The 18,084-nt window shown below is 35.9% G+C and overlaps 2 protein-coding genes and 2 non-coding genes across 7 annotated transcripts in view; 2 read left to right on the forward strand and 2 right to left on the reverse strand.

The window, feature by feature from the left end:
- LOC120420435 (beta-glucuronidase) overlaps positions 1-877 on the forward strand; it is a 44,198-nt gene extending 43,321 nt beyond the window's left edge. For all 4 annotated transcript variants that reach the window (XM_039583460.2, XM_039583461.2, XM_039583459.2 and 1 more), the window contains 2 exons: positions 344-482; positions 549-877. In XM_039583460.2, coding sequence (XP_039439394.1) covers positions 344-482; positions 549-736 — 327 coding nt within the window. In that variant the 3' untranslated portion in view covers positions 737-877. The remainder of the gene's footprint in view (positions 1-343; positions 483-548) is intronic.
- LOC120420436 (zinc finger HIT domain-containing protein 3) lies at positions 796-5,456 on the reverse strand. The gene is made up of 3 exons (XM_039583463.1): positions 5,323-5,456; positions 1,130-1,287; positions 796-1,067 (listed from the first exon to the last, which is right to left on the reverse strand). Exons 1-3 carry the CDS (start codon positions 5,391-5,393, stop codon positions 862-864), a joined length of 435 nt encoding a protein of 144 aa, XP_039439397.1. The 5' UTR covers positions 5,394-5,456; the 3' UTR covers positions 796-861.
- Positions 5,457-6,348: 892 nt separating this feature from the next.
- Positions 6,349-6,421, forward strand: Trnar-ccu (transfer RNA arginine (anticodon CCU)). Its single transcript has one exon. It is a non-coding gene; the product is annotated as a tRNA-Arg (tRNA).
- A 9,830-nt stretch (positions 6,422-16,251) lies between these two features.
- Positions 16,252-16,323, reverse strand: Trnap-cgg (transfer RNA proline (anticodon CGG)). Its single transcript has one exon. It is a non-coding gene; the product is annotated as a tRNA-Pro (tRNA).
- Between the last annotated feature and the right edge of the window lie 1,761 nt (positions 16,324-18,084).

Below are 18,084 nucleotides of genomic sequence, written 5' to 3' on the forward strand. Positions count from 1 at the left end.
TCATTCTTCAAATCAGATGCTCTTGCTTGCTCCTGTATTAATTAAACATAAACGGTTTCATGAAATGGAACGATTGTGGGCTGGACATCAACGTCGTCAAGATGGGCTGACCCTGTATGTATGTAGTCCATTTCTTCAAGAGTTACCTCAATCCCCAACGGAACCGTACCAAACCAAACTCACGAGATCTCCTTCCAAAATTTGTCTTTTTCGGTTTACTTCATTCTTTGCTTTGATTTATGACGTATTGACAGCCGTGCTCATTGACATGAAACAAAGCAAACATTGCAGTTCATTTCTCAACGCGTGCAAACCCATCTCAACCCCCCTCGTTTCTCCGCAGCTCCCCGCGTACATCTGGTCCGAGGACTACCAGTCGCAGGTGTTTAGCCGGCACTTCCGCGCCTTCGACGACCTGCGCCGGCAGCAGTTCTTCATCGGCGAGTTTGTGTGGAACTTTGCCGACTTCAAGACGGCCCAGAGTAAGCCCCGCCTTCGTCACTCCCAGCAGGACGCCGAAGATAATCCAATTCTGCTTCGACTTACAGCGTACACCCGGGTCGGGGGCAACAAGAAGGGCATCTTCACCCGGAACCGGCAGCCCAAGGCTGCGGCATATCTGCTCCGGCAGCGGTACCACGCGCTAGCCCAGGAACTGGACAAGAGCACACTGCCGGGGGATCTGTTTCTGTACACGGCCCCGGACGGAACCGAGGTCGGCAAGAGCGAACTGTAGAGCGAACACGGGCATTTCTTTGCAGTATTTTTATTTTCGTAGCGTTTTTACTGTGTAAATATTAAGGAGATTGAAAACAAATTTTATTGCGCCAAAACCCCAATAAACTTTAGTTACGACTCGATTTACGAGTTCAACAGAGTTTGGTCGTGTGTTTCACTTGCGTTCGCGGGTTCCACCACCCGCAGGCACTGGTCGGCGAACTCCACAAAGAGGGGTTCCATCATGGCGACGCGGACCGCCTTCATGGCATCGGGAGCGGCGTCGATTTCTTGGAGGAGGCGTCGCAAGTGAGGGTTGTAGAGCAGGTTCTTGAGCGGGTCGGAATGTCCTGAAATGGGGAAAGGTGTTATTTTAAAAAACTTGTTTGATGACAGAGAGGTAAGTTCATACGAAGTTGTTCCAGCATGACGGGGTCCACCGTGTCGACGGTTGTGTAGAGGTAGGTTCGCTGGGGCTGGTTGCGGTCTTCTTGGATCAGAGGGGAATCAGTATTTGGAGGTGCTTCGCAGGGCGTTTCCTGGTGTGATTTGTAGCACGCGAGGGAGCAACTGTAAACAAGAAATAGGATGAGATTTTTGAAAATTTTCACACGCTTTTGGATTTCTTACAACAATTTTTAAAAATTGTTTAATTCAACTCCTATTTCATAAGTCAAAGTAACTTTATAATTCTTATACGGAACCATCCACAAACCACGTGGACACTTTTTTTAGGAATCTTATTCAAATTTGACTAAAATGGGGTTGCAGAACTTGAATTTGATGTTTAAAACAAGAAAATGACAAAAAAAAACCAAAAAATTCCCATAGAGCTATCTACGTGCGCATGTATTTCGTGTACGTACACGATGGATTTTTAGGTTAAAATTTGTGGTCGCCAGCAAAAACAAATGGTAAGCTTGTGTGCGTGAGATCGGGCCTAGATAACTCTATACAAACATTCGGATAATTTAACTTCGGATAATCGAAACTTCGGATAATCGAGGCTTCGGAAAATCGAGTCTGAACTGTAATGACTCTTAGCTTTAAGAACAATGTAATTACAAAAGCCGACTTGGTCCTAACCAGGTTCAAGTACCGAAAAGGACATAATAAAAATAATTTTATTAAAAAAAATTAAATTGGTAGACTCTTTAATACTTTAATTCATTAATTTTTCAATTCATCAATTTTTCAATATAAAATTGAAATTCTTAAATTCTTCATTTTTTTTATTTTTCAGTTTTTAAATTTTTCAATTCTTAAATTTGTAAATTCTTCAATTCTTTATGTCTTAAATTTTCAATACTTCAATTCTTACTTATTTCTTTTTTTGAATTCTTCAATTTCTAAATTTTTCAGTTTTTCAATTCTTTTTTGTTGAGTTCTTCAATTCTTGAAAATTTAAATTGTTAAATTTCAATTCATAAAATTTTAAATTCTTCAATTTCTTAATTTTTAAAATCGTCATTACTTCATTTCTTCAGTTCTTAAATTTTTCAACTCTTCAATTATTTATTTTTTAAATTCTCTAATTGTTCAGTCCTTCAGTTCTTCAATTCTTTATTTTTTTCATTCTTCAATTTTTCAATCCTTGAGATTGAAATTGAAAGCTGAAATTCTAAATTTATATTTATTTGTCTTTTGTTACCTCTTCAATTTTTGATTTCTTCAATGCTTCAAATTTTCAATTCTCTCAATTTTTAAATTAAGAAATTGAAATTCTAAATCTATTTTTTTTAATTATTTGTCTTTTGTTATCTTAAATTTTTAAATTCTTCAATTCTTTAATGCTTCAATTCTTGCTCTTTTATTATAGTTTTCAATTCTTCAACTTTTTTAGTTCTTCAATTCTTCAATTATTTATTTTTAATTCATAAAATTTTAAATTCTCCATTTTCTTAAATTTTCATTCGTCAATTCATCAGTTTTTTTCAATTTTGCAACTCTTTAAATATGGGTAATTCTCTACCAACTCACACGAAATCGGGAAAAGTTGCCCCGACCCCTCTTCGATTTGCGTGAAACTTTGTCCTAAGGGGTAACTTTTGTCCCTGATCACGAATTCGAGGTCCGTTTTTTGATATCTCGTGACGGAGGGGCGGTACGACCCCTTCCATTTTTGAACATGCGAAAAAAGAGGTGTTTTTCAATAATTTGCAGCCTGAAACGGTGATGAGATAGAAATTTGGTGTCAAAGGGACTTTTATGTAAAATTAGACGCCCGATTTGATGGCGTACTCAGAATTCCGAAAAAAACGTATTTTTCATCGAAAAAAACACTAAAAAAGTTTTAAAAATTCTCCCATTTTCCGTTACTCGACTGTAAAAAATTTTGGAACATGTCATTTTATGGGAAATTTAATGTACTTTTCGAATCTACATTGTCCCAGAAGGGTCATTTTTTCATTTAGAACAAAATTTTTTATTTTAAAATTTCGTGTTTTTTCTAACTTTGCAGGGTTGTTTTTTAGAGTGTAACAATGTTGTACAAAGTTGTAGAGCAGACAATTACAAAAATTTTGATATATAGACATAAGGGGTTTGCTTATAAACATCACAAGTTATCGCGATTTTACGAAAAAAAGTTTGTTACACTCTAAAAAACAACCCTGCAAAGTTAGAAAAAACACGAAATTTTAAAATGAAAAATTTTGTTCTAAATGAAAAAATGACCCTTCTGGGACAATGTAGATTCGAAAAGTACATTAAATTTCCCATAAAATGACATGTTCCAAAATTTTTTACAGTCGAGTAACGGAAAATGGGAGAATTTTTAAAACTTTTTTAGTGTTTTTTTCGATGAAAAATACGTTTTTTCGGAATTCTGAGTACGCCATCAAATCGGGCGTCTAATTTTACATAAAAGTCCCTTTGACACCAAATTTCTATCTCATCACCGTTTCAGGCTGCAAATTATTGAAAAACACCTCTTTTTTCGCATGTTCAAAAATGGAAGGGGTCGTACCGCCCCTCCGTCACGAGATATCAAAAAACGGACCTCGGATTCGTGATCAGGGACAAAAGTTACCCCTTAGGACAAAGTTTCACGCAAATCGAAGAGGGGTCGGGGCAACTGCTGTGTGAGTTGGCGGAGAATTACCCATATATTTTTTTAATTCTTTAATTCTTCAGTTCTTTGATTATTTATTTTTTTAATTCTTAAATTTATCGATTCTTGAAATTGAAATTGAAAGTTGAAACTCTAAATTTATATTATTTTAAAAAATATTTGTCTTTTGTAACCTTAAAAAAAATAGTTTCAGTGCTTCAATTCTTCAATACTTAAATTTTTCAATGTTTCATTCTTATTTTCTACAATTCTTAAATTTTGAAATTGAAATTCTCAACTTATTATTTTTATTATTTTGTTTTTGTTACAGTCATCCCACATATTCGGAACACCCACAAATTCGGAACTATTTTATGATAATTTGTCAATAGCAAGCCAAAATGCAACTTTTCTTTCTTTGGATTGTTTCATAATTGTGGGATGTTATTGTGCCTCCCACAATTGTGGAACACCTGAATTTAACTGATATTTTCACAAAAAAAAAGTTATCAAGCCATGTATAAAACATCACTTACTTGAGTTTCATTGGTTTCAGTGTGTGAAGTCATTATTTGGTAATAAATATGTACTCCTGGAGAGATCCAAAGTTTGTTTACATTCGTAAGAAAAAAGTGTTCCGAATTTGTGGATTTCAAGGGTCAAAGTAATTCTTCAAAAACTTCATATAGAAGTTAAAATTTGCAGATGTTCGATACAGCATTCGAAAGATCGCAAGAAAAGCTTTCAAATGAAGGTAAAAGCGAATCATTAAGTTCAATTATCACTTTGCTATGATTTTTTTAGCATTGGCCGATCTGGAAACCGTTCCGAATATGTGGGATGACTGTACCTTCAATTTTAAAATTCTTCAATTCTTTAAAGCTGCAATTCTTCAATTTTTCTTTGAAGTTTTAAGTTGAAATTTGCTTTTGCTACCTTAAATTTTTAAATTCTTCAATTTTAAATTTATAAATTCTTCAATTTTTGAATTCTTAATTTCTTTTTTTGTCTTTTGTTACCGTCATTTGGGGGCGAATAGGAACAGCTATTTCGACCATGTTTTTGCACTATATTTTGATATTGTTGTCTGGTTTCTGTTAGACCAGACATAGAACAACAAATCTAAATTTTAAATTATTTAGTTAGGTTTTGAAAGCTGTAAGTCAAGACCTATAGGAAAAATTCTCATATGTTTGGCAGGATAAGCACCTAACTTAATCCGATTTTCACTACCGTCATTTGGGGCTTCGGTTACACCAGATTCAGAGCAACAAAACGTGTTCATTCATTCCCAAATTTGAAGCTTTTAAGTGCTCTAAACGTGCTGTCCCTATTCAGACTGTAGTCCCGGTTCACCCCCGTTGTTGGTATTTAAACAACTAATATCTATTGATAGAAACTTGCTTGCTCACTTCCTATTGAGCTATTTATCATTCGATTTCAGTTGAAAACGCTTTTTATCAGCTGTAAACGAACGTCAAAGTGCTGATATGTCAACATTAGATGCACGATGGAGTTTGATACTGTTCCCATATTAAATTTTGATCACTTACTAGGGCACTTCACATGTTTTGCACTTATATTTCTTCTGATTTTCGTTACAAATCGCGCACTTAAGCTCCATGCTTCCGTTTGTTTTGGTGGCTATCTTGTTAATAAACAGCTGTTGTTGGTGCACGTGCACTGTAGCGGCTGTCACTTTGCCATAAAATTCATGTTTACCAACAGTATCGACTGTGGTGTTACCACAGTTGATTCATTTTTATTATTTTAGTATTTTTAAGAAAAGATTTCTTTAATATTTGAACCATTTATGAGTTTATTTCAATTCAATCATTAAATTAAAATGGTTGATTACTTTTGACCGATCCAATTTCAAAAATAAGCAAATTTCAACTAAATTTTACAATCGCCTTCAAAATTCCGCTATAATTTCATTGCTTGTTTCCGAGCATTGCCAGCAGATGTCACCACCATACGGACGCTTCTAAAAATATACTCGCACTAATACCAACAAAATCAACCTGTACGAAGGGGAAAAACAAAACATGCACGAACAGGCAAACATCGGACGATTATTTTGGTGACGTTGCTGGCCTGTGTACGTTGGCGGTTCACTTTTGCTTTCGGAAAGTTGTAAATTTTGCTTGTTTTCTGCGTTTTTGTAATTGTAATGCGTTGTTTAACAAATGATATTGTTGTGCTTTGTTTGAAAATATAGTTTTTGATAAGAGAAAGTGAAATTTGTTTGTTTTTAAGTGTAAATTCTTGTGATTTAGGAAAATTATAGATTATAAAGTAAAATAAATAAATTTGAACCAATTATCAATAAAAGTGTATGATTAGAAAAGAAAAAGTCACAAAACAAAAACAAAAAATTAACTCAATATTATACTTTCACAACAGTTCAAAAAGTTATCAAACTTGTTTACGAAACATTCACCCCAAACAAAAAAAAACTAGTCAGAAGTGAACCCCAACACACCAATACACACTCATCCTGACATTTTTTCACCTCACGCATACACCCAAACGGCGACCCGATTTCAAATGTGACTGTGGGCGAGCACTTCACTACCGCCCCAGTGGCCTAATGGACAAGGCACCGGCCTCCTAAGCCGGGGATTGTGGGTTCGAGTCCCATCTGGGGTAACCTGAAGTTCTTTTTTACCGACCAGTCCGAGGGGCGTTTGACGTTCACTGTGATTTGGAGTTGACTTTGACTGACTTTGACTGACTTGGACTAGAATCGACTTATGTTGACCTGATTTGTTGGTCTGAAGGTTTGAAGATTTGATGATCTCTGAAGGTTTTTGAACGTTTTATGGAAGGTTTGTAAGACATGACGAACTCTGAAAGGTGCGTTTAGGGTCACTGGATGGTATGAAGAAGTCTTCCCATTCCACTTCTCCCCCATCATTCTCTAACCATGAATCAAATACAGTCTTATCCAAAGACCCCAAGACGCCAAGTCTCCAGCATGTTATGCCAGCTTCTTCGGATCGCCACGGTCAAACACGCCGAATTCAACTCTTCACATCCGTCTTTTTTGAAGTGTCCGGAACGTGCCGCTAAGGTCCATAGTTAGGCCCCCCTCCGGTCACGTCACTCGATGACGTTTGTTCAGCGCCCATTATACAACCCCATAACGACCAGGGGTTTGGAGCTTCGCTCTAGTGAAAGGGGCTTTGCAAATCCGTGAGAGACATTTGTGCGCCAAATTTGGAACCGGCCTCGACGGCCGGGTAGCCAAATGACCATTCAGCGGTGGAATTTGGCGAATCGGTACCGTGGAATTGGGTAAAAGTGGAAACTCTTCGTATGGTTGTTGTCTCTACTACAGGTTTACCTTAGCAAAGACGCATCATTCAAACTCCCCTCCCTGACCGGTACAAAATGCGTGCAATTTTTGCGTCACCTTCCTCCTTCCGAAGAGTGTTGTTCCACACGGTGCGTTCAAAGTATTCCAACACGGAGAGACTGTGCCCAGAAATTTTAACAATTAAAATTGTTGATTTTACTTTCGTAAATTTCAACAAAAGCGTACTTGTTGCGGCCAATTTTCAGTTAAATCAACCAAAATTAAGTAATAATTTAATAACCTGTTTGTTGAAAATGCTAAAGGCAAAAAGCTAACAGATTTCCCGAACTCGAATGAACGTGCTCGACTGTTAGCTTTGGTTTTAGAAAAATCAAGATTTTTTTTTGGTTAAATGTAAATATCAATTGGTTGAATATTAAAAAGATGAACTTGGGTTTGTTTACGTTTGTCATTTGAAGTCAGGATTCGAACAAGAGCGGTCGATTTGTTGAGTTTGTGTTGTTAATTGTGAAGTGAGAGAATGTGAAAGGTGAAAATCACACTATTTGGCTAATGTTGAAGTGCAAATCGAAGTGAACACTGTTGCAACTGTGGAGGTGCAATTGGTGAGTAAGCTTGTTGATGATTTCTTTGCAGGTGATAAACTATGAAGAACAAGACGAGGACATTCGCAATGAGGACCTCTGATGCGAGGGGACTTCATGACAATGCTTTAAGGAAAGGGAAGGGCAGTGAAAGGAAGAGGCGGGCGAACTCTTGCACGACAATACTTGCACGGGCAAATTTAACAAAAGGTTGGTTAATCTAAGTAAGTATGGATTTATTTTTACATAACAATTTATCTGTTGTGATTTTAATTAGAAAACTGAATAATGAAAAACCTTCGTTCTTACGATGGATACAAATTTAAAGAACCATTATTTTTTCAGAATCATCAACCATAAAATACATGGAAATGCGTACACATAATATTAAAATAAAAATTAGATGATGGGAAATGTCTAAAAAATAAAATTTATAAAAGATATACAAAAGAAGATAGAAATATTTTAAAAATGCTGTTAATAGAAGACTGTTAAATAAACTGGTAAGTAAAACTCTAAATATTGTTTTCAGGAATCGGAGTATGTTGAATAAATTTAATGCAAGCTTGGTAAGTAGCATTATTGATATTTCTTCTTTCCTCATCATAATTAAATTTATTTACGATCCTATTTTCAGTTTATAGCCAAAATTAAGAATTTTGTATTAAATTACTAATAGATTTTATATGTCTATTTGCAGCAAAAGGTTCACTTTGGTGTAAATTCTGTGTCCAACCACAAGAAAAATAACTAAACCTGAGACCGTTGTAGATGATGATGACCTATCGGAAGATTGCACAGTGATGGTAAGTGAATACAACACTTAATTTTATACAACATAATAACTTAACTTGGTGAAAATTTTGCTCGGTTTATATTTTTAAGGAATTCACATCTTTTTTAAATATGTTTAACAAAATTTGTAACATGTTTTATTATTATTTTTTTAGATTTATGCAACGTAATTTTTTCAAACTTTAATCAAACTTTACATGTTTTATAATAACAGTTAATAAAAAGTTTTGTTTTTATGCTTTTTAACAGTAATTTAATAACTTCATGCTAAAAAAAAATTAGTACAAAAAGTTAAAATTTTAGGCAGAATAAATGCGAATACTAAAACAACCAACATTAATTTGTGAGGCATTATTAAAAAATTTACTTCAAATTCAATAAAAATATTGCTAACAATAGCTAATTATTGACTACATGTACGAATATTTTTCTGTATTTAAGTAAGACATTAGTTAAAAATATAGCTAGAAATTCAGCCCGGCCTGTATCGTTAGATAATTAAAGAAAATATATATGAACACTTACATAAATTATGTCTAATTAAGAAATGTTTTGTTATAGACCACTAATAATTTGCTGCATGCAAAAATATTTCAGTTAATACAACGAAAAAAAATGTTGAAAAATAGTTGAAAAATATGGTCCAGCCTGTTTTTTACAGAATATTCCACAATATTTCAGCTGAAAACAAGAAAAAAATAGTCAATTTTCTGAAAAAAATATTCTAGCAGTCGACTGCTAGAATTTTTTTCGGCTATTTAGCCAACAAAAATGGCAATTCCAACTATTTTTTTAGTTACTTTTAGTTATTGGTGGTCAGCAATTTTGGATTAACAAAATCAACAATCGATTGTTGAAAAAAAGCTGTGTAAAAAATTAACCCATACTTTTAGTTAAATTAACCAAGATTTTCTTAGATTTGCCCTGGCCGGTCTCTCCGTGAAGTTCCACAAAAAGGTGACTGCTCTCGCGCTCTCTTTTCGCGAAGTTCACGATTTGCGTCATTTTATTTCCCACATGTGATGAGGCTCCTCCCCGCCAATTCGGGGGGCAATCTGCTGCCTCGACCCATCATCACGTTCGACAAACGACCTACCTGTGGGTGAATTAAGAAATTACACCCCTCTCCCACCACCTTCTTTCCTATACGTGGTTTTTGCCAATGAATGTTCAATTGGCAATTGAACTTTCGCTTTCGTCGCCGCAAACGAGGATCTTATGTTGGGGGCCTTTTTTTGCTGAAATGATCTGTGGAATTTTACATTAGTGAATTTTCCTTGAGAGAAGAGTTACGTTTTATTCCATTTTTTTATGAAAATTAATACCAGCTACGAATCTCAGAACTAAAATAGCTAAGACACAGTTGAGGTTGTTGTCCAGGCTGTCTTTTTTATGGGTTCTGATTCAAAACATTCATACAATCAGCATGGGCATAACTCTCGATCTTTGTACCAATTCAAGAGCCACACGAGAAAAGGGCGGATAAACATGTCGACAGCTGGAACAATTTTGCAAATTTCAAGAGAAAATTTCACATTTTCACAAAACTCGAAATGTAAAACCTGGGTGCTGAATAGAGAGAATGCGTAACGTGATTTTCGAATGATCCCACTTTGTTTACATCTACAAAGTAGGAGTATGTTGAAGCACAAGCATGACTTTTTTTCTTACTGGTAAATCAGCTGTTTTATAATAAGTAGTACAATGTTTTTTTTATTTTGTATCGAGAAATTAAAAGTGAGAGTGTGTGCAACATGGAGTTAAACATTCTGTGAAGTTGCTGTGAAGATTACCATAGCACTTTGAAAAGTTTAACTCCATGTTGCACGCACACATTCTCACTTTTAATTTCTCGATAGTTTTTGACATTTTTTACTGGAAAATTGTCGCGTTTCGATCGGTTAGAAGAGATTTTTCTTTTTTACGGGTGACGAAGAACTGCGGCGAGAGTGTCATTCTGCGAAGTCGCAGATAAATTCCCTGGCTGATTTTGGAATCCTGTAGCTCTTCATGATCCAACGTAAAACATCGCTAATTCTAGCGAAGCTGATCCAACAAACAGAGAATCAAACAATAAAGACAGCTTCTGGATGAATACAACCGCATCGACTCCATAAACAACCTCAATTCATAGTTATAAAACAACGATCTGCCTTCAACTTTCTTAAGATTTCTTGACTTCAACTCTAGGTCCTCAAAAGCCACGTATTTAACATTCTTGCAAAAAAAAAAAAAAAAAATTAATGATCGATAACCATAATCTCTACTTTTGGCGAACAGTAAATTGGTTCCACTTTGACAGTTCAAAATTGAGGCCGTTTTGCGAACCACTATTCAGCACCCAGTGTAAAACAATAGCTGGCCTCCCCTCTTCCTTTTAACACTGCAGGTTTCGTTAAAAAGATACCTGTTGTCTCTGAACTTGCAAAATAGTTCTAGCTGTCAAAATGTTTATGCGCCCTTTTCAAATGTTGCAACAGAATTCGTCGTGATCGTGCCATCTTGTTGTACGTCGATTTTGGGCCGAATTGAGTTAAGGACGTCATTTGTAAAACCATCAATTTCTCACCTTTCGACCTTCACAGATCTCCAACATTCTATTCCAAATATCATACTCTTAGTTCTCAGCGACTACAATTATCATGTTTGAAAACTTATGCCCCAAATATCACTAAGGGAGCTGGGGGTAAGACGGCCACCCCACTGTTTTACTAAGTATACTAATGAATATTACTAAAATGTTAAGCAATACTGTTCCTCATGCTAAATAATGCACCTGGAGTCACCTTTGCCAAACCTATTGTTTGAAATAGTATAAAAATAGCTCAAAATAAACAAATATTTTTTCAATTTGAAACTGGATGTAATTTTTATGATTTACAACTTAAGCATTTTGGTTAGGTAACAATATGTAATACTTTCTTTAAATATTTTTTCATGTTAAATTGAAGTTTTCCCAAGATTATGTCCCTCGAAAAAGTTTAAAAAATGCGTTGTGCTGTTTGCCAAAAATGTTTTATAAAATAAGTAATTTGGGGGCAAGACGGCCACCTCCACGGGGGGTAAGACGGCCACCCGTAATTTGTAAATTTGGTTTGATAAAGGTTGCATTTTTGAAGGATTTTTGACTGTTAAGACATATTTAAGACATATTTGACATACTTTCGATAAAACTATCAATTTTTTATCAAAATGCTGTTAACTGCCGGTTCGTCAATATTCCTTACTGTGATATAGCAAAATTCATTGAATGGTATGAAATCCATTCAAACTTTTAATAAAAGCCGCCAATTTTATATTTTTTACATAGATTTACTAATTCTAATCGAAAACAAACCAGTTTATTTGCATTAAATTGGGTATAATCTTATCGCCGTTAATGGACGATTACTCATTTTTAAAATCTTCTAAAATCGACGTAATTCATCCAAATCGTGTTAAAATTTCAATGCTTTCAACAAGAATGTTTTTGTCTATAGTATAGTATTATAGTAAGTTTCAAAGCATTTATACTCAAAAATTTTCACAAAATACAGTATTTTTTCAAAAGTACTCTAATTTTTAATGTTCGCAATATGGGTATCAAACGAATCGAAATTTTGTATGCTTTTGCCTTCCTCACTGAGGTAAGGCTATAATCCTGCTCTAAAATTGAACTTTTTATTTAAAGCTCGAAAACCCACCTTGATGTATACATATCTATTCAGAATCGAAAACTGAACAAATGTCTGTGTGTATGTGTGTGTGTATGTGTGTGTATGTGTGTGTGTGTATGTGACCAATAATGTCACGCACAGGGTTGTTAAAATATCAAAATATCACCTCTCAGCAACTACAATTATCTCGCCTGAATATTCATGCCTCAAATACAACTGCTCTTCTCTCTTCATTGAAACTCTCAGCGCCGAACATAGCCGAACACGTTTTTGTGTTTATCCACTCGCGATTGACATTTTCCTTTTCTCTCTCATTCTCGCTTCCACGATCATCCTACCGCAACAGTGTTTAACCACAAAAGCCGCCACAAAACCAATTTTGCAAACGCAGTTTGAAGGGGCGTCATGCGTGGTCGGCTTATAATCGCCATCTCGCGTTCTCTCATTGCATTTTTCGGAGAGGTTGAGAGACTCAGCGGTGAGAGCGCATAGTCGAGGAAAAGGGAAGGAGTGATAGAGAGAGAATGACATCGCTGGGAATCACGAGACACAAGAAGAGATCTCACAAGGTATAGTGACGGCCGCTATACTCTCGGATATTTTTGGTGCAGAGATAATCTATTGATAGCTTTTCTATCACTCTTTTGCAACACTGGTCACGCAGTTTTCTCAGCACTGGCTGAACCGATTTTGACCAAACCAGTCGCATTCGACTTGGTTTAGGGTCCCATACGGTGCAATTGAATTGTTTGAAGTTTCGATAAGTAGTTCAAAAGTTATGTATAAAAATGTGTTTTCGCATATTTTCGGTAGTTGAATAAATGGCAGTAAACTAAACCAAACATCATCATGTTATACATCGTTAGTTAGGTAATTGAAAGACCTTTCCAACGAGTCCAAAACATTGATAATCTGGCAACCCTGTCTCGAGTTCTGACCACTTAAGTGATATTTATGTACTTTTTTGTAGCTGGATCTCACTTAAATGTATGTAAACAATTTCCGGATCCATCATCCGACCCATCGTTGGTAAGGTAATCGGAAGACCTTTCCAATGAGTCTAAAACATTGCAGATCTGGCAATCCTGTCTCGAGTTCTGACCACTTAAGTGATATTTATGTACTTTTTTGTAGCCGGATCTCACTTAAATGTATGTAAACAACGTCCGGATCCATTATCCGACCCATCGTTGGTTAGGTTATCCAGAGACCTTACCAATGAGTCTAAAACATTGAAGATCTGGCAACCCTGTCTCAAGCTATGACCACATAAGTGACATTAATGTACTTTTTTGTAGCCGGATCTCACTTAAATGTATTTAAACTATGTCCAGATCCATCATCCGACCCATAGTTGCTAAGAAAATCAAAAAACCTTTCCAACGAGTCTAAAACTTTGAAGATCTGGCAACCCTGTCTCAAGCTATGACCACTTAAGTGATATTTATGTACTTTTTTGTAGCCGGATCTCACTTAAATGTATGTAAACTATGTCCGGATCCACCATTCAACCCATCGTTGGTAAGGTAATCGAAAGACCTTACCAACGTGTCAAAAACATTGAAGATCTGGCAACCCTGTCTCGAGTTCTAACCACTTAAGTGATATTTATGTACTTTTTTGTAGCTGGATCTCACTTAAATGTATGTAAACAATTTCCGGATCCATCATCCGACCCATCGTTGGTAAGGTAATCGGAAGACCTTTCCAATGAGTCTAAAACATTGCAGATCTGGCAATCCTGTCTCGAGTTCTGACCACTTAAGTGATATTTATGTACTTTTTTGTAGCCGGATCTCACTTAAATGTATGTAAACAACGTCCGGATCCATTATCCGACCCATCGTTGGTTAGGTTATCCAGAGACCTTACCAATGAGTCTAAAACATTGAAGATCTGGCAACCCTGTCTCAAGCTATGACCACATAAGTGACATTAATGTACTTTTTTGTAGCCGGATCTCACTTAAATGTATTTAAACAACGTCCGGATCCATCATCCGACCCATCGTTGGTAAGGTAATCGAAAGACCTATCCAACGAGTCCAAAAAATTGAAGATCTGGCAACCCTCAAGCTATGAGCCCTTGAGTGCTATGTGTGTTTTTTGTATTCCGGAACTTAACGAAATTCAAACCTATCATATCACATATCACCCATTGTTGGAAAAGAGTGAGGAAGGCACCAACCACATAGGTGGATTAAGTTAGTTTTTCATTTTATTTTAGTTTTTTTTTGTTGAAAATAATAAAATTTTCACCAAATACCGTATTTTAATTCGAAAATACTCAAATTTTCAAAATTTGCAATATGGGTATCAAAGTGAATTTTGTATGGTTTTTCACATCATCACAGTTTTTTTATGTTAAAAACTAAAATTTTCACCAAATACCGTATTTTTTTCTAAAACACTCAAATTTTCAAAATTTATTATACGGAACGAAGCAAAATTTTGCACGCTTTTCACATTATTAATGTTTTTTGGAAAAAAAAAAAAATTAAGAAAATACAATAAGATTCGCTTCGTTTGATACCCATATTGCAAATTTGAAAATTTGAGTAATTTCGAGTAAAAATACGGTATTTTGTAAAAAATTTAGTATTTCCCAAAAAAACTCTAATGAAGTGAAAAAGCATACCAAAATTTCGTTTCGTTCGATACCCATATTGCAAATTTGGAAAATTTGATTATTTTCGAAAAAATAATAAAATAATATATTCTTAGTGAATGCATTGAAATTTAACACGCTTTGGTTGAAATAAAACTATTTTAGAAAGATTTAAAAAATAAGTTATCGTCCATTACCAGCGATAAGATTATCGCCGATAGAATTATCGTCGGGATAGTTTTATCGTTAACAACCTTGATTGTGACAACTTGCCAAAAATAATTATAGTCTGAGGCCGGTTTGTCACTCTTGGATGCACGTTTACTGATTACATTTTTATTATAATTTAGAACTCCGACAATATATTCAAATTAATTTCGAAACAGTGCACAGATCGGTCAGCCAAACAAAACGTATATAATTGGTATTATTTACATTGCATGTTATTTGTTTTGTGTATTCGTTTCGTTTTCCCACAAGTTTAACTTTGTACGATTGAAAATTCGATCAATGGTTTTCAAGATGGATATAAATAGTTCTCCGCCAACTCAACGAAATCGATATGCGTGAAATTTTGTCCTTAGGGGTAACTTTTGCCCCTGATCACGAATCCGCATGGCGTGGCTGGAACAAAATATTTTAAACTGAGACTACCCCATCGGAGATTTCTACGTAGAAAGTTGTGTTTTACCGGCCTGAATTATAATCTTTATTTTCTATCGGTGAAAATTGCGTTTTTCAAAATTTGAAAGTTTTTGATTTTTGGTACGGATTTTTTAATTGATCTGGCCTTGGATCGATCTATAAAAAATATGTTTTATTAAATTTGTAGGAAAATCTCTCCCCTCTAAAACGCTTTTAAGGGTTTGTTAACCCGTTTTGAGTGTCAAACGATATTCCAGAAAACCATAAAAAAAAGGTTAGTACATATCTGTAAAGCGTCCAAATCTTGATAATCATGACCGGAATTTGATAATGGGATCCTGTTTGGTAACAAGCATCCATTGAGTTGAGCTAAGGTTAGAGTTTGGAATGTTTAAGAGATTGTTGAACTTTACTCGTCATGACGTACGACCAAATAACCGGTCATAGGATTTCGATGAATTAGAGCTTGTTCAACAAGACCCTTCGCAACCCGATGTCTTCGGAAGGCATTTAGAAAGGTTCAGCTCAACCTCCAAGCAGATCATGCAAATTAGTTGGTGAAAATTGCAAAGGGGCTCAAACGCGTGCGAAATATGTGGCGGTTCGGAATGTTAAACGGCAGCATCCCTACCTGAGACACCCCTTCTTTTCCGCAACGGGGTCAGTCAACCTCTTCGAGTTGTTTTCGTTCGGACCTCCAACGGTAGCCAGGTTGGAGCCAATGCTGGTGAAACTCGATAGTTTGATTGAAACATAATCTCACCAAATGGTTGGCGCTTGTGATTCGATTTCTTCCGGATCACGTGACGCACATCTCAACATTCCAAGTTTCGCGCCAAATGTCTCATGAAGTGCAACAAAAAAAGACAACTCGGGCTCGTCCGGGAATTGAACCCGGGACCTCTCGCACCCGAAGCGAGAATCATACCCCTAGACCAACGAGCCAGTTGAGGTGAGGGGAAATTCCAGCCCGTCCAGCGCTGCTCGCTCGACAAGACATGTTCGAACGTGTTTGGCGATTTGTCATTTCTCCCGCTCTTTCTTTCCGTCGGGCTGATTTTTGCCGATTTGGAGCGCGGCGAACACGTGGTTGACGTCACGCTGACTGACTGAGTCCGAAACGGACGATGAATGGCGACGCCGATGATGGGTTGTTTGATTGGTTTGGTCACTTTTTGGCAAGATTTCACTTTTTTACCGTTTTGCGAGCGTTGGGATGCGTGTGTGCGTGTGATACACAAGCTTGATTTTGGGAATTTGCTCGCGAATAAGGAATATTTGCCCCCTCCCACGCCCTCCCACGTTGTTTATGGATGGCCTGTTATCAACAGTTTAAAATTATTTTCAAGTTTTAGTTTTTTACTTATTTCAGATTCCTATACACATTTACAATTCCAATTAGATTATGTTCATTCAATCAGGAAATATCTTATTCTTATTGGATTTTATAGAATTTTTCAAGGTCGGACATTACAGAATACACTCAACCCCCAGTGGTTGGTCACTTTTTAGTTTGTACCCAAAGTCAAACAAAGTCAAACTAAAAAGTGACGATCCGTCACTTTATCCAGGTTTTTCAGTGAAGATGGCGTTCGAAATGGTGAACGTCCGAAATGTCAAAAATCGCGCAGTAGCACCAACATTAGAAAAAAATGTGGCTGTCATGCCATGGTACACTTTTTTCGTAATGTTGGTATTACCGCTTAATTTTGACATTTCGGGCGTTCATCATTCGAACGCCATTTTTGTTTCAAAACCTGGATACTTTTTAAATGTTTGGTAGTGAGTGTAAGCTCTGTGTATAAAGGTAGAGAGCCTATATGGAGAGGCGAAATGTCACTATCAGGGTTCCAATCGAACTGTCAAATCGGGGTTCCAATCGAGCATCAAGATCATGCAAGAACAAGGTCGGAATCAATATTAAATAATGTTGGCCAAAAAACTATATTTATAACAATCAAAAGCATTGTAAAACTGATATTTTTTATAATTTGTTAGTTTTTGTTATGTTTGCGCTTGTTCGGTATAAGAAAAGTGCCAGAACCAAAGAAAAACTACAAGTTCTTCAACCTTAAATTTGAATGACTTTGGGTGTTTGAAATTTCTCCCAGAACATTTCATTTCCCTATGTAGGTCCCTATATAAAGGGTGTCAAACTAAAAAGTGACACCGTTGGCTTGACAACAATTGGTGTCAAACCATCGGGATTTCAGTGTACAGTCCAGACCGATTATCCGAAGGTCTTGGCAAAATTTCAATTCGCATAATCGAAACTTCGGATAATCGAATCACAATTTTGTTTATTTTTGTCTTATTTTAGATTGTTGATCTTAACTACTCTAGAGTGATTTTTTTTAAAATCTGAGATGGCGGGCAAAATGGCGGAAAAAATACATTTTCTAATTTAATATACACTGAACAATTCAAATATGACAAATTATATATTTTGATGATAAGTTGAAAGTCCAGAGTCTGTTATCCGAAGCCTTCATTATCCGAAGTTTTCTTATTAGGAACCCCTTTTAACGTCGAATTCAACTTTTGCGACCTCATTTTAGTGGTGATGAGTAGTCGGTAGCCTATTTATTAATTTGAGCTCAACGACTTAAAACAAGACATCAGCCAATATTTTTGTATCTGTTGACAGAAAGGCAGAACGACACCTCTTTAATACTAAGGGAAGGTTAATTTTCATCAGGAAAAAAC

Source organism: Culex pipiens, chromosome 2, assembly GCF_016801865.2.
Source record: "Culex pipiens pallens isolate TS chromosome 2, TS_CPP_V2, whole genome shotgun sequence".
In the NCBI taxonomy this organism is placed as follows: domain Eukaryota; kingdom Metazoa; phylum Arthropoda; class Insecta; order Diptera; family Culicidae; genus Culex; species Culex pipiens.